The sequence below is a fragment of the Pelodiscus sinensis genome, chromosome 1, assembly GCF_052426305.1.
Source record: "Pelodiscus sinensis isolate ZL-2025 chromosome 1, ASM5242630v1, whole genome shotgun sequence".
Classification (NCBI taxonomy): domain Eukaryota; kingdom Metazoa; phylum Chordata; order Testudines; family Trionychidae; genus Pelodiscus; species Pelodiscus sinensis.
The window spans coordinates 167,762,820-167,778,859 of NC_143052.1; the positions used below are offsets into that span (position 1 = coordinate 167,762,820).

General features: G+C 49.3%; 1 protein-coding gene across 5 annotated transcripts in view; it reads left to right on the forward strand.

Annotated features, from left to right (window-relative positions):
• IGSF3 (immunoglobulin superfamily member 3) overlaps nt 1-16,040 on the forward strand; it is a 154,389-nt gene that overhangs the window by 127,992 nt on the left and 10,357 nt on the right. For all 5 annotated transcript variants that reach the window (XM_075909263.2, XM_075909248.2, XM_075909275.2 and 2 more), the window contains 2 exons: nt 11,391-11,801; nt 15,188-15,595. In XM_075909263.2, the coding sequence (XP_075765378.2) occupies nt 11,391-11,801; nt 15,188-15,595 (819 nt within the window). The remainder of the gene's footprint in view (nt 1-11,390; nt 11,802-15,187; nt 15,596-16,040) is intronic.

Here is a 16,040-nt window from a genome sequence, read left to right on the forward strand (position 1 = left end):
AACCCTAGCTGTGAGCCATTTAAAAAGGATCCTGCTGCCTGAGCCACCGCCTGTCAAAGGCAGCAGGATATAAACAGAAAGTGCCAGATGCAGACCGCGGGCCAGATCAAAGTGTTAGGTGCACCGCATCCGACCCCTAGGCTGCATCTTGCCCAGCCCTGAACTACACACATATTAGGTAGACAGATACCTAGTTCGTGTATGTACAAACTGCATGCACCTTTTGCAGGTGGTTTCCATTAATGAATTCTCTCCAAAATAAAATAGGCAGATTTGTTTTGTGGCAGTAGTGTATGTAACTTGCTTTTTGTGCAGAGTTTAATTAAATGTTTTTTCCGTTTTGTGCCAGTGCTCTTTATGTGAAACCTTTTTGATGGGACATTGATTAAATTGATCAGTATATGGGTTTTGCCATCTGTGTCTGCCACTTGCTGCAGATTCTCTCTTGCAGCTTTTCCAGCTCCATATTTTAATTTACAAGTGATCAGTGACTATTTTGTTTTGATGGCAGATACAGCTTGTGCTGGGAATCCTATTCCAATGCCTTATATCATGTTTGTTTGTTTTTGACGTTTTAATATGGCAGAAAGACTTCTGTTTTTAATGGGTGAGCACTAATTTATGTGTAGCTTTAAAACCATAATTGTTGTCAACTTTGAACATTATTGTAATTATTTTCCTCCAGGAAAGGCCAGCACTTATTTAATCTAGTAAAGCTCTTGCTTTTTTTAAACTGGACTGGCCTGAGCATTCACACAAGATCAGATAATTTCTCAGAGACCATGTAGTGCAGGGCTACTCAACTTGGGAAGCCCCGGGGGCCACAGTGATACTCCTAGCACATGCCGAGGGCCGCAACTTAAGTGTGGTTGCATATACGTGCAGATATATACGCCATGCAAATAGCTTCTTTCACACTGCCGGGCATGAATACAAAGTTTAAGCATTAAGCTGCAGCACCAGACCAAAGTGTGGCCAGTGTGAGCCAGTCAGCACCTCTCAGACTCTGCCCACAAGGCTAAGCAGCCAGCACTTCCCACAATGCCCCGGTGCTCCTGGCACCTCCTCCCTGCGGGCTAGACACATCGTCACCCTGTACCCTCTGTTCCAGCCAGCCCGTCCACATGCATCTTTCAGTGCTCACCCCACCTGGGAGATGCCTCGCCGTTGTGGAGTGTTTCTAGTGGAGGCCATGTTCAAAGGATCCCACCCGCAGGCCATGTGTTGAGCCCTCTGTAAACCCAAACTGCACCGTGGGCCACAAACAAGCGGGCTGTGGGCTGCATGCAGCCTGCGGACCGCGTGTTGAGTAGCCCCGATGTAGTGGTTCAGCCAGGACTGGAACTTGGGACCTCCTGGTTATCAGTTTTTTTTTTTTTTCCTGCTCATCAGTAGGACACATTGGCCTCCTCCTTTATACTTCATTACATGGGGCTTCCTGATTTCAAAAAAGTGAGGGGGGGGGGCATTTTTGGTCACGTATTCATACCTGTCCCCAGGCAGTGGCTGAGAGTTGTTGCCATTTGATAGCTGTTCAGTGACGTGTCTGAAATGAGGGGCGGAGGTCTGAGTCTGTCCCCTGGTGGGAAACAAGTCCACATCCTCTACAGTCTTACTGTAGCTGGTACTGCAAGCCTCTACTGTGCAGCAATGGGAATCTCTCAAATCGTTCTCCTATAGCAGGGCTGCCATGGTGCAGAATCCCTGATTGCTAGGGGAAGGTAGCAGGTCAGCCATTCATGGAGGCTTGATGAGCCATTGGCTGAAATCTGCTGTCAGTCACCCTCCAAAGGGGGTGCTTTCAGCTTTGATGTGTGAAGAGGGCCTTCTGTAGCCCTTGAGTGCAGCCCTTTGGCTGACTCGAGCGATACTCATGGGCTCTGGAAGGTGTTTCAGCGAAATTGCTGTGACTGGAAAGATGGGCCAAGACACTGTGGGACTCCAAGGGATTTGAGGCGGAGGTGAAATGGGGGGTGGGTGAATCCTGGAATACAGGTAATAAGCATTTCCCTCAATTTGTGATTGCTTTCAGAGGTCTGCGCAGCTAAACATGACACCCACACTTAATGCAAGGAATTCACTTTTCACTGATTCAGCAGGATTCTTCCAGGATACGATGGGGTTTGGGGAAAAGTGGGGAGGCTATAATCAATTTGCCAGACCCCTTGCAGTAAAGATTGAGAAGCACCGGAGTTTAAAATTCTCTTGCCCAAAATGTTGTGGCACTAAATATAATGGAAATCAGTTGTTTTCTGGAAAATTACTAGTACCGATGTCGATGATTAGGCAGAGGTTTGGATAGCTGCAGTATTGCAGTAGATTTATCTGAGCTTGGTACATATGGACGTAAGCTCTTAGCTCATGCTGGCTGTATTGAGCATGCACTGAAGCTTGCAGAGTGCAGTGTGCTGCTGGAATCAAGCATTGTTGTATGCGTCTGTCAGGGAAGTGGACTGGATCAATGTCTGTCCTATCCTAGGAATGTTCCCCATGGCTAAGGGAGCCCCATAGTGCTGGCCTTGGGTTTCACAGATATTGTTTATGCTGCATATCCAAGAATATTGTGTTGTGGGCAGAAGAACTGTGATCTTGAAGGCTAAAGAAATGTTAGAGGTAACGTGAATAAGGGACCTACTGGAGCCAACTCAAGCCATTCTGATCAAATCATGGTTATAGAGAGGGACCTCATAAAACTTAGAGGAACATGGGACAGTGCTAGGTGAAAATGGAGGACCAATGCTATTCCATTGATAGAGGGAGGCTATTCCTCCTTTGCAGCACAGTCTGGAGAGTGCCAGTCCAAGGCCACCCAAGGAGCGGGAAGAGAAGACTGGAGTAGTAAAGCGTATTACTGAACTAACAGAGGCCGCTCTCTGTTGGGGGGAGGGGGGAAGGAGCAGCTCCATCTCTTACAGGACAAACGGTAACATAAGTCCGGTCTACACTATGGTGGAAGATCGAATTAAGATATGCTAGTTACGTAGCTAGAGCTGACCTATGTTATATGCTCCCGTCGGCTTCCCTTATTCCTCATGAGATGCAGCAATACCAGCACCAACAGATGCCCTCTGAGTTTGATTTAGTGGTCTTCAGTAGACCCGCTAAATCAAATCCTGGGAGACTGACCATGGCAGTGTCAATCTTCTGCATAGTGAAGACATGGCCTAACTGTTTTAAATACCTTTGCCCTGATGAATACATGGTAGGTGTGCTGTTTCTTGAAATCAATAACAGGTGAGGCAGGAAGGAATGGGAGGAAACCTCTAAGCAGATGATGTGCAGTGAAGTGGACACAGAACTGCTCTTTCTGTGATTCTTTACCACTGTCGCATGACACTTATTTGTTCCTTATCTGTCTTACATGAATGTCTTACATGAAGGACCTAGAAGCGTCTGCAAGAGCCTTTGCTGTTACACCAACAGCAAGTGTAGGATCAGTTCTGGGTATCTGAGTTGTCTGCACCAAATAGATGTGTGAGGAACTAAATCGGAATTAAGCTCATACAAATATAAAGTGTTTGTCATTGTGCGATCAGTGTGCAGTGCTGCACATACAAAAGTGGCTCCTATGCGGAAGGGAGAACGCTACTTTCAGAACCACGGCTGGAAGTCTGAATGGCTAGTCAGCTTCCTTCAGTGGCTTTTCTGTCTGCGTCTTGTCCGTGCTGGACTTGGACAGCAACTGAAAGATCCTCAGGAAAGAGGCCTTCTTACCTTTCCATGGAGCTGTTCTCCCCAGTAATTCAATCATGTCGCCCTGTTTGCAGGCAATCATTCATTGTTATAGGAACACTACAGCAAAGTGACAAGTTAATAACAGCAGTAATAATAGCAGGCAAAGCCTAATGCTATTTCCTCTTCTCATGCTCTCATCCCACCAGCCAGCCGCCCATGTTGGCTAATGCAATTTGCAGCACTGCTAATCCAGTTTCAGCAGGAATTGTGCTCTATTAAAAGAGAGGAACAGTAGCAGGAGCTATAGTGCCATGTTACTGGCATCTCCAGGGAAATGGCCCTTACGTTGACGTCTCTCTCTGCTTCATGGTGATTTATATTTAATGTTTAAACCCTTGGAGAACCTTCTTCTGCTTCCTGGCCCCTCCAGTAGGCACCCTAACCTGACCAGCCCTTCTGCTTTCATTTCCTTCCTTTACTCTTCTCCTTTATCTGTTCTTAATTGTCTTCTTCCCTGCCTGCTAATTCAGTGGTCTTGCATCCTCCTTACCCACCCATTTTCCTGCTGCCAGTCCTGAATCAGGAACTGTATGAGGTACTTCTCTGGTTCCCATTACCGTTGTGCCCGAGTGCCTCATAAGGTAGGGATGTCCTGTTATTTCCATTTTACATTACGGGCAACTGAGGTGCAGACACACGAGTGACTTGACTCAAGCTTGTGTCTCGGCAGGGAACTGAACCCAAAGCTCTTGAGTCCCAGGCTAGTGCCCACTGAACTGTCCTTTGTCTCTGAAGGAACTGACAGGAAGGAGGGAGGTTTGAGTGGCAGTTCCTGTCTGCAGCATGGGGGCTGTCTGGCGTTAGAGGGGGTGGCAAGAGTCTTAGCCCACCCTGCAGGGCTCACCTTGGATGACACACAGCGCTCGAGCAACTGCTCTGGATGGGGCTGCAGTTCTGGGTGCCCCACTGCTTCAGGAACTGATCCGTTGCTCTTATGTATGACAGTCTTCGTGGGGATCTGGCTCAGTTTGTCCGGTCCCCGAGCATCTTACCAGGAGGCAAGTCACAGCCCATTTTCCTTCCTACTCTTTCCAGCAGACCCCCCGGGCTGTAATTAATCCTTTACGATCCACTAGCCTAACACTCTGAGGAGACTGGCAGCTCCTAAAACCACCTTGTCTGTAAGAATTAAATCTTGATCCTGTGGGGCATCAGCTATGAGTTCATGCAGTCACACTCCCGTTGGTGGGTCAACCTTTTTCCAGCATATTTCGCACAAGGCCTCTTTGGATTTGGATCTACCTCTGCCGTCTACCCTTCCCCTCTCCCCCCACAACAGCCAAATTCTATCAGAAGCTTTTAAAACTAGGGCAATTGCTGGGAAACTTTGTAATAGTTCATACGTTCTCTCTGGGGGAGAGACACTGTTTCTGCAAAAGCTCTCCTCCAAAGGTGACAATCTTCAAAGTGGGACAAGGCAGCCCTTGATTCCTCTCCCTTCCCTGAACAGATGAGTGCTCTCCCCTGGGTCTCCCTGGGGTGCCCTTGGCAGGACTAGCACTTCCTGAAAATTACCAGAGTAACACAGCTTTACTCCCTCCCTACCCCCCCGCCCTTAAAAGAGAACACTGCTGGGAGCATTTTCAGCCATGTTAATTATCTTGGTTCCTAGAATTTTTGATAGGCGAGTAAAGCCTCCTGTCTGCCCACAGTGGGACTCTGAGGTGGATTTTTCTTGGCAGCTACAAGGGGAGGTCTTTAACCGGCCTTACAAAGAGCAGCACTGATAGTTGCCTCTATGGAACACTTTTTAGCTGCCGATTTTCAAAGTGTTTTACAAAGGTTGGTAAAGTGCTTACTGCAGGTGAGGAAAGCGAGGCACAGAAATTAAATGACTGAACCAACACAGCAAGTCAGTAAAAAATAAATAAATAAGAGCTGTCAGTTGAATTCTCTTTCCAGCCTTCCCTGTTGCAATTACTAGACGCGTTGTCTCCTGCAACGTACATGCCCGATGTATATTTGTGTTCATATGCATTAGGGAATGGCTTCAGCTGCAAAGGCAATGATTTCCATTTCTGTGGTGTGCATGCACTGTTTGTTGGCAGCCATGCCATCTTGTTTGTGATTCTGAGGGACGGGCCTCATCATACAGCACCAAGGTGGGAAACCTCCATGAAAAGCACAGGGTGCTGCAGAAAGTTATGCTAGTGGCTCAGTATGGAAGTAATATAAGGATATTCTGTGGCTGGAGGTGTTTTTCTTTGAGCCATGAGAAATGCTGACCTCTTTGTGATTATCAAATTTCCTCTGCCATATTCTTCCCAAGAAGAGGGATGTTAAATCCTGGCCAAATTCCAACTTGGGTAGTTACCCATTTAACCTCCTGGAATCCCGTCTACAGCTATCAGGTTACTTGTGAATGTGTGTGTACTGCTGCTTCGTGCTGTTAAATAGCTGTGGTGTTCCACCCCAGGGCTAAATAGCTTGTGTTTGACAGACACAGCTGCAAAAAGCCAATTTAACAGGCACTTCACACACTCTGCACTGTTATACTTGGCCATTGGTGGCTAGGAAACTATGCTAGCAGCACCAGATTTAACAACGATATTGGTCTCGTTGCCGGTGTAAATTATGTGTTAGTGTTATATCAGCAGCCAGTAATACTACATGAAGTTACCATCCTCTTTACTCTCTTCCTCTCTCTAGGGGAATCCAAGAAACAGGGTAGAGACTGGATTATGGTTTGCAGTTTATCTGCAGAATATCTTTACCAGAACACACACCTGTTTCCCAGGGCTCCATTGAGCAGGTGTCTTGAGACCCATTAAGAGAGTGTTGGTCTCTTGACAGCTTAGCAAAGAGTGCTGTGTAGTTGTGACTCCACATCACTGTGCACACTACTCATGGTGTTTTGCAGTGCAGCATGATAACTCCAGGAAAACTGCATCAGTTTAGAATTGTAGAGCCACGCCCCTTGCTCTCTTTCTGTTCAGGCCAATCTCATACTGAAGGGATGGGAAGTTCTCCTGAAGAAGGACTTGGAGGGTTGGCCCATGGAGAGTGCAGTGCCTGAAACCAAATGCTATCTCAGGCCAATATAATTGCCATGTCTCTCACATGCATCTGAAGATGAACCATAAAGCCACAAAAGAAACAGCAGAGCCCAGATCTGTATTGAAACAATCTCCCTGTCCCTGTCTGGCTGAGGTAGGTCCTCCGAGTATTCTGTGCCACTGTGTCTCTATCAACTTTGTCAGCTACTGTAGAATTTTAAACATTAGAAAAAGTACATGTTCCAAAACCTTCTAAGCACAAAAAGCTTCTGAGACAAGTGGAGGCAATCAGAGCAATTTCTCACCTAATAACATATGTGTAACAAACTCCCACAATAATTTCTGCTTTTTATCCAGTGTCTAGGTGAAGGATTTATCGTCCCGTGTCAGGAATAGTACCAGATTGCTTCTTAGCTCTCTGCCTGATTCTGGAGTTACTTCAGGCACACCTCTCAGAGCATACCCACCAGTCTGTGGGGTGCACAGCTTCTAGGTTGTAGAAAGGGAGCAAAAAACAGTATGGGTGTTTTCTAAGGGCACGTCTAGACTAGAACAATGAGTTGTATTTTAAGACCTGTTGCTAACATGGAAGCTGTGCTGTTCCTGGGACTGAGCTGGTCTCAGAGCCAGGCTTACATGAAGTGGTGGTACAAACTTCTGATCCGTGTCCACACTGTAGCTGCCAGTGATGGAGATGCAGTACTGGCCACCACTGGTGAAATACAGGTGTGTGTGTGTGTGTGTGTGTGTGTGTGTGTGTGTGTGTGTGTGTGTGTGTGTGTGTGTGTGTGTGTGTGTGTGTGTGTGTGTGTGTGTGTGTGTGTGTGTGTGTGTGTGTGTGTGTGAATCGCTATTTTTTTTTTATCTGGGACTGCACTTTTACCACATCAGTAGAAAAGATCCTTCCCATGTGAGACATGGGTCTGTTGCCCAGAAGCACCAGCCTTAAAAATATCCCTTCTCTGTCCTCTCAGCTCTCCTCCCCTTGAAGTGCTGTAATGTGGGAAGGAAAGTAGGAGGGATTTTTAAAAATCTCTATTTTTCATGTTTCTATTATAGATACAGTATACACCATGGGCATGTGTACAGAGATACAGTATGTCCCCACAACTCACAGCATGTGTATATAGTGAATTTTAATAGATATAAGCAAGCAATTTAACATATACAGTTGCTATAGCAACTGAGGTTTCCTTAGCAACAGTTGCAGAAAATAATCCTGTACCAATTAAAAATAAACTGCTGGAAAGGGGATTGAAGGGGGTAGAAACGAGCTGCTGAGATTTGCCTTCCTTTTTTTTATTGGTTTTCATCCCAGGAACTGGAGGACTGGTTTAAGACTTGAAATAACCTTTTCCCACCTAGAATGAGCCAGAGGCGCAGTGGGTCTTGGTGCAACCTGCTTGGTGGATTGGGCTAGGAGGAATAGAGCAGCATGAGCCTAAATCTCTCTATAAAGTAAATCCCCAGAGACGAGAGCTGGGGGCTATTCCCACACATACACCCCTCCTAGCCCCCACTCCCAGTGTACCATTCCATAACACAGTTCTCTACTCTTTGTTAGCATACTGATTAAAGCCAAAGGCAGTACAGGCTCCCAAAGGACTTGTATGTGATAGTAGGACCGTATCTTCAGCTGTTATCTTAGAGCAGGAAAGTGCCCTTGTCGGGGGAGCCTCTTCCTTCCATTTGATGCTGTTTGTGTGTGTGCCCTTCTGTCACACACATTCTGCTTGGCTGACTGGGCAGTTGAGATTGTAGAAGTCGGCGGGAGGAGACCGCATTGCTTCCTAATAAATAGAACTGGTGGGGACAAATCCTCAGCTGGTGTAAATCTGCAGCACTCCTTTGATCCGCCAGTTGAGCATCCCATCCTATAGTCCTGTGGTATCCCTTGTTCCCAGGATGCTTTGTAAACATCAATAATAGTTTTACAAACTGTGTACAGAATCCCTTCTCCCAGCACAAAAATGCCTGGAGCGAAACACAGCAGCAGTACTACCATACACAGCAACACAATATAGCCATTCAGGAAAGCATAGGCATCGACTTCTCCTCTGGCCAGAGGGTTGTTTGACACCTCTCCCCGCCCCCACCACTCACACTCACACTCAACTTTCACCCCTGCCCTTACTCTGCTCTGCCTCTTCCCCCAAGTCCCCACCCTGGCCCTACCTTTTTCCACCCTCTCCCTCCCAGAGCCTCTGAACACAATGAAACAGCTATTGTCATGGGGGCGGGAGAGTCTGGGAGGGAGGAGGAAGAGTAGATCAGCAGGGGTGCTAGTGAGCAAGAGGCACTGGGGGCGAGAAGAGAGGTAGCCGTAGGAACTTGGCTGACAGTGGGTGCTGAGCACTGGCTAATTTTTCTCCAATGGGGTTAATGCATAATAGGACCGCCACATCACCAACAGACACAAAAAATGCAGGTGAAATTTAGGTAGAAATTGTAATTACCTGATTTGGACCTTTGGGTGTCTGGCTCTTGTGGGCATTATAGAGCTACATGCACCAAGAGCAGCATGAATAACTCTGATCTGAAAGATGGCACTTCCATTAGCAAAGAAAACAGCATGTCGGGGAACTGGGGCAGTGCTGACATGGAGGGGAAGATGCCATCTGCCAGAAGCACCAGCGCTCATTCCTCACTGCATCTGGAGTTATTCTATCTGAGTACTTATGGGTCTGACTCTCATTAGCTTGTATGGTGATCCATTAGTGCCCTCTGTGCAGGGACTTGGGGTAAATCCCTTCTAACTGTGAAGTCTGGGTTCCCCCATCCTATTCCTCTCCCCAGTACTTTATCCCAATCTATTTCCTATATCAGCTGTTCTATGGTGGTAACTCTATCCCAGTTTGCTAGACCCGGGAGGAAGGGAGATGGACTGAGTCAGATGTTGACTGGGCCCAGTTGTGGGTCTACTCATACCCTGCTTCTCACTTCAGATCTCGGTTCAGTGGGATTTTGGGCATATTGAATCCCAGACAGCCCCAAAATTGCAGGACCGGCACTATTTTGTTTGTAAAAACAACAAGGAGTCCTGTGGCATTTTAGAGACGAATAGCTTTATTAAGGCATAAGCTTTTGTGGGTAAAACTCACTTCATCAGATGAATTGGAGTGGAATTTACAGAGGCAGGGAGAAGTGTGGGCGTGGGTGTGGGTGGGTGTGTGTGTATACACACACACACACACACTATGGGGCTGCGCCCCCTGCTCGCTACACTCGCCAACCCCCCTCTGGAGGTAGGTGTCTAGCTGGGGGGAGGGTGTCTGGCATGGGGGGAGGATGCAACGGCAGGGGAGGGTGCAAGGGCAGGCTAGTGGTGGGTGTGTGGCCAGGGGGAGGGGGCAGGAGCAGGCTGGGAGTGTGGGGTCTCAGAGGAAGGGGTGTTGGAGGGTGCAGAGTCTCCCCGGGGGGAAGGAATTTAGAGGGGTCTGGGAGTACAGGGTCTTAGCCAAGGGTATGTGGGGAGAGGGGAGGCTGCATGGTTTCCACGCCCTGGAGTACCAGGGAGGGGCGGTGGGCCACAGAGTGACATTCTAAAACAATAAATATGCCCACTAGTATAACAAAAGAAGAGTGTTACTTATCAAATGTAGGACCAGTGTTAACGCGACAAATTCAGTTGGGGTGGCTGTGCACAGCTACCCCCCTGAGACTTATTCTGTTTGTGTTTACAGTAGTTGCTAGAGACACTAGTTCGGGAATGAGGCCCGTTTTATTAGATATAGCCCATGGCATACAATGAAAAGCCTGTCAGTCCATGATTCTTGTTTCAGCATAGAGAGGGTAGCAGGGTTTTGTCTCCCTGTTCAAAGCAAATCTAAATACAGTGGCTGAAATACCATTGGGTGTTGTGTGTTGAATTCACTAGTGCAGTCTATTTTACTGCCACTGGGGAGCTGAACTGGTGAAAGTAATAGGTTTAGGGGGTGGGAAGGGGAGCTAAGAGTGTGGAGTTTTCTGTGATTTGCCCGAGATCAGACAGCAAGTACGTGGCAGAACTTGGCACAGAATTCCTGACTCTCCATCACGGGTTTTGACCACTAACCAGACTCTGCTTCCTTCCTCTTCTGTTCCAGATGAATAGCTGTTTCTCACATGCTCATGTTTTAACATCCCTGTTGATCTGGTCCCAAATAGCCTTTCCAAAGCTTTCAGTTCAGTGAAGTGAATGGGGCGCGGCAGGGTGGTTTTTCTAACATGGGCTATCTGCAGGTGGCTTTCTGGGGCAGCAGCATGGAGGCCTGAGTTGGAACCATTGGAAAAACAAGTGTTGGCATAGAAAGTGCAGCTCTAGGGATGGAGGAAATTGGACCCTCTGGAGAACAGATGATGTATGTGAATCTCCTGCTAGGCCGGATGCCTACAGCCAGCCTGGATTAAGGCAGCATTCTTCTAAGGGGGCCTGAGGCACCTGTGAGAAACCAGGCCTCTCACAGAGGGAGCTGGGGGGGAGTTCATGGAAATGAAGGGAAGGAGATTCAGTTCAGGGCTCTCTAAATTCCTCTGGCTCGAGGGCCTGTTTAGCCTCAAACAAGGAGAGGGCAGGCAGACTGAAGGAGACAGCATGTAGGGGGAGGGCTGTGCGTGTGGGGCGTGGCGCTTTGTCTTAATAATCTTCTTTGTCTCCTTCTCCCCTTGTCTTCCTCCTAGTGACCAAGCTGCAGGTCAGCAAATCGAAGCGGAGCATCACCCTGGTGGAGAGCAGGCCCATCCCGCTGAACTGCTCCGTGAAATCGCAGACCAGCCCAGACTCTCACTTCGCGGTGCTGTGGTACGTCCACAAGCCGTCCGACGCCGATGGCAAGCTCATCCTCAAGACAACCCACAGCTCTGCTTTCGAGTACGGCACCTACGCCGAGGAGGAGGGGCTGCGGGGGAGGCTGCTGTTCGAGAGGTCCTCCTCCGGGGGGCTCTTCAGCCTTACTGTCCAGCGGGCCGAGGTCAGTGACAGCGGCAGCTACTACTGCCATGTGGAGGAGTGGCTGCTCAGCCCCAACCATGCCTGGTACAAGCTGGCGGAGGAGGTGTCTGGGCGAACCGAGGTCACCGTCAAGCAGCCAGGTAACACGGACCATGCCAACAGGGCGCGTTCCCCAGCAAACCCTCGCCCCAGCCATTAACTGTGCCCAAGAACTGCAGCTGAACTAAATCTTCATGCTCAAGTTTGGCCCAATTGAGCTAAATCCCTCTCTCTTTTCTCCCTCTCACCCGCTAAACCTTTGTTCCCAAACTGGGCCCAGTCGCACCGGCCTTCCCTCACAGCCAGGGCCAAACTGGAAGCCAGGCTTCTCTTACCACTTTGCCGCACATCCCCTTGCTCGCTGCCTGCTCTTGGAATGTGCCTCCCCTCCCAGCAGCAGTGCTGGGATCTGGCAAGTTCCTCTCTTCTGGCTGGGGTGGTGTGTGGTTAGAAAGCTGCGCAGGCATTCCTGCAAAAAGGTCAGTCGTTCCACGCCTGTTTCCTTCGGCCCCGGAGACCCTGCTAAATGGTAGGCTAGAATAAGTGACGTCTCAGCCTTACTCTGTCATGCTGGACCTTAGAGCCACTGCCCTTCTGCCTGCTTGCCCCCAGGAGCACCTGGGGCTTACGTGTGTGTATCACGTTTGCAGCCTGAGTCTGTTCCACTGTCACTTGTATCATCTGCATTCGAGATGTCTGTTTCCTCCCTAAACTGACTGATTGGTTTTCAAACCAAGCAGGACTCTTCAGCTCACCCTGCCAGGAGGGAGTGACACAGCTCAGCCCCTCAGCGAAGCTTCCCCTTCAAATGGGGACTCTGTCCTCAAGGACTCCCTCTGCCCCCTTCTCCCTCACACAAGGGAAACCCCAGGAGGTTCAGGAATGGAAACAGACCGATGGGATAAGGAATGCAGCTGGGGATGTGTTTTACCATCCGTCTGAGCTTTAACACTGTGTTAAAAAAGGGGGAGGTGAAGAGCAGCCTGCCTCCCACAGCAATAAGGAAGTGTGATTTTACTTTTCCGGGTGTATGCATAAGTCCTTTGAGAACTGGCTACTTTCTACATGGCTGGCACTGGGAAATGGAGTTTTAAGGGGCCCAATGTTAGGATTGGGGATGTTTTGCAGAAGTGGGGTAAGCAGTAGTGTTGCCTGGCACAAGTCTTGCCTTGCCTCCACAGTTCCCTGGCTCAGGCAGCCCATGGCCTGCACTCTCCATGCAACTCCATCTCCTCACTTCCATCTTTTGATTTAGTCAGAAAGTCATGAATCAGCACAGTGGAGGGTGCCATTTGGCGCACTTCTGAAGGGTTTGGGAGAGAAGCTAGAGCAGGACTGTGTGAGGAGACGATGGAAGGGGATCTGCCATGAAGAGGGGGGGTGTGGAATGGCACATTTCAACGTGTTGAAAGCAGAGGATTGATTTGGGGGAGGAGGAGATGGGATCAGCAGCTCTCATAGGGTAGATCTTTCTGGAGAAGGGGTTGAAGATGCCTTTATTTGTCTGGGGCTTTGTCTTGGGAAGGGAAATGCTCAAGTTGAGGTTGGGCTTAGCTAGCATGGGACAGCCCTTCTCATGTCAATGTTAAGTGAGGGTATGTCTACACTATTTAACTTTTAACAACAAGGCTGTGTTGACACAGCTGTGTTGCTAAATGTCAGTGCGTGTGAACATGGTTTGTCGGCTCTTTCACTGCCCAAATACTTCCAGCCCCCAGGAGTGGCTTTTGCTTTGTGGGCAGGAGAGTACGCCTGCTGACACAGCAGCGTTCACACTCGCACTTGCCTCGGCAAAGCTTCTGTTGTTTAGGGGCCAGAGGAGTTAAGAAGCCAGGAACAATAAAAGTTTTGTTGATCAACTGTAAGTGTGGACAGAGTGTAACTCCTGCCGGAGCAAAGAAGGGTTCTGTCTGAGACAGTGTCCTGCAGCTGGAGTGGCGATTGGCAACCTAATGAGAGGGGGCAAGCATGTGTATCTGGCAGAGCTGTGCATGCAGGGCTCTTTCCTATCCAGTTTAATTTTACTCTATGCCAATATCCTGGCGGGAGTGTGTCTCAGCTCCTTGCACTCTGCATGAGAGATGTGAGTAATGAGTTTAATGAGGTGGGAAGCTGGCTGCCAGGGAGCGCGAGTTCTGCTCTACTGGTGGTTTCCATGGCAGAGGATGTCATTGGCAGAGATGGGAAATGGAGGTAATAAGGATGTACTGAATTAATCAGGCTCCTGCCCCTCTCTGCAAAGCAGTCACCAATCACAGAGACGCAGGGGAGCAGGGCTATTGCGGGGAGGGGGGAGAGAATCTTTAAGGGCTGGCAGCCTCCCTGAGCCACGTCTCCCTCCAGAGGCGTATGAACGGGCCTCCTCCTGGAGAAGGGGCCTGCCTTGCCCAAACAGAGGGCTCCAGCTTCCTCTGGGAGTGAAGATGCCTGCAGGTGAGGAAGAATGCCCTGTAGGTCAGGGGTAGGACGGAGGAAGAGCGCAGCTGGCAGGCAGGTCTGCAGAAAGATGATACGCAGATGCAGGGCTCAGCTCACAATTCTTTACTGGTAATCAGTTCTTCAGTGCTTCAGCAGTCTGGGCCTAGGCATGACAGAGGCCATTATCCTGCAGTCCTCGTACGGTCAGTCTCTAGCCTCTAGGTCAGGTGTTGCCGTGTCTGTTTACCCAGACCATGAAACATGCCAGACTCACTAGAGTATATGGCCTGAGTGCCCATTGGACACCAAACCCAGCTGTTCACAGCACTGCACAAACCCTCTGACTCTGATTCAGAGAAGTACAGATTTCAGAGGGGTGGAGGGTGTCTCACGCATGGGGATCCATATGAGATGAGAGGGGCAGTGTTGTCATGCACTGTTGCCTTTTGCACCCCTACGCCCTATGCCACTCAGTGTTATGAGAGATCCGTTATCTCCCATCTCTGTTCTGTAGTGACAGGGCATCTACTGTGCCAGGGAAGCTCAAACCTTGCCTTTTATGAGGGTTTGCATTGGCAGTTTGTTCAGAGTCTGGGACACATACATTATGTGCATACATAGCTGATTGCAGCCACCATCAGTGTCCTCTTAAGTTGTAGGTCAAATGGAGGAGAAATTCCCTATCTAGTGGCAGCATGGGTGACCCCCTTCAGCTCCAGGTCATCTACATTCAGAATCTCCAGATCCTATTGGAGGATTGCTGTGCCTGCGGTACCTCTCTGGCCCCCGTGCCATGGGGACCAGGTGCCTTTGTCTTTATTTTGCCTAAAAAAAAGGGGGGCGGCCCTATGAGATTTAGGTCCCCCGATTCCATTGAATGTAAGACTCCTGTGAAAATCCTAGTCTTCTCTTTCTTTACCACACCCTAAATTCTTCTAGATGTTCCACAAAACAAAGAGGGAACCCTAAAGAGCTGAGAGCCTGGTTCTGGTTGTGGCTGGGGTGAGAAAGGACAGTGGTTGTGGCAGTCACCTTATTGCTCTAATTTCTTTCTCGTTTTCTCCCTCAGACAACCACCTGCAGGTGAACCAGACCCAGAAGAACCTCACGGTTCTGGAGAACCAGTGGGTGACACTAGAGTGTGCAGTCACCAACCGGACCAGCCCTACATCACAGCTGTCAGTGGAATGGTACGTGTGGAAATCTGGTCACCCAGAGAAAGAGGCAGTGGCACAGCTGAGCCGCCAGGCCACGCTGCAGTATGGAGACCTGGCAACTCTGAGCGGCCTGAAGGGAAGGTTGAATTTGGAAAGTCCTTCCCCAGGCCTGTACCTGCTCACCCTCCAGAATGTGACAGTGCAAGACAGCGGGGCCTATGACTGCCGCGTGGAGGAGTGGCTCTTAGATCCCAGTAACCAGTGGTACAAACGTGCAGAAGACCTTTCAGGGCTGACTACGGTCACAGTGAAACAGCCAGGTAAGTTGGTTGCATGCATTGGGTTCTGGAGGTGCCAGAGAGAGACCCTTCCTCTCCCTCCCAAACTGTGAGGGTCCTGACTTGGCTTGCTGCATAGTGAGAAATGGCATACCATTGTTATAGTGGCATATCTGCCACTTTCTGTGTGGCACTCCCCAAACATGACAATGTGACTGTCCTTTCTCCAGTGAACACAGGAGGAAGCCATGTCTGACTCCAGCCTGCATGTTCAACAGCCAGCTCAGGATTGATTTGGGGAAGGAGAGAGGGGTATGGCAGCCGCATGACTCTTCCATGCCCGTTGCCAGCTCCCTCTTTTCTTTGCATTCTTGCCTCACCCCATGCTCTGCCACCGCACTGGGGGCAGCAAGGTCAGGCAATAGCAACAGCTTGAGCTAAATTCTCTGTGTCCCTTCGTTAATCTGGAAGGAGAACATAGGGGTAC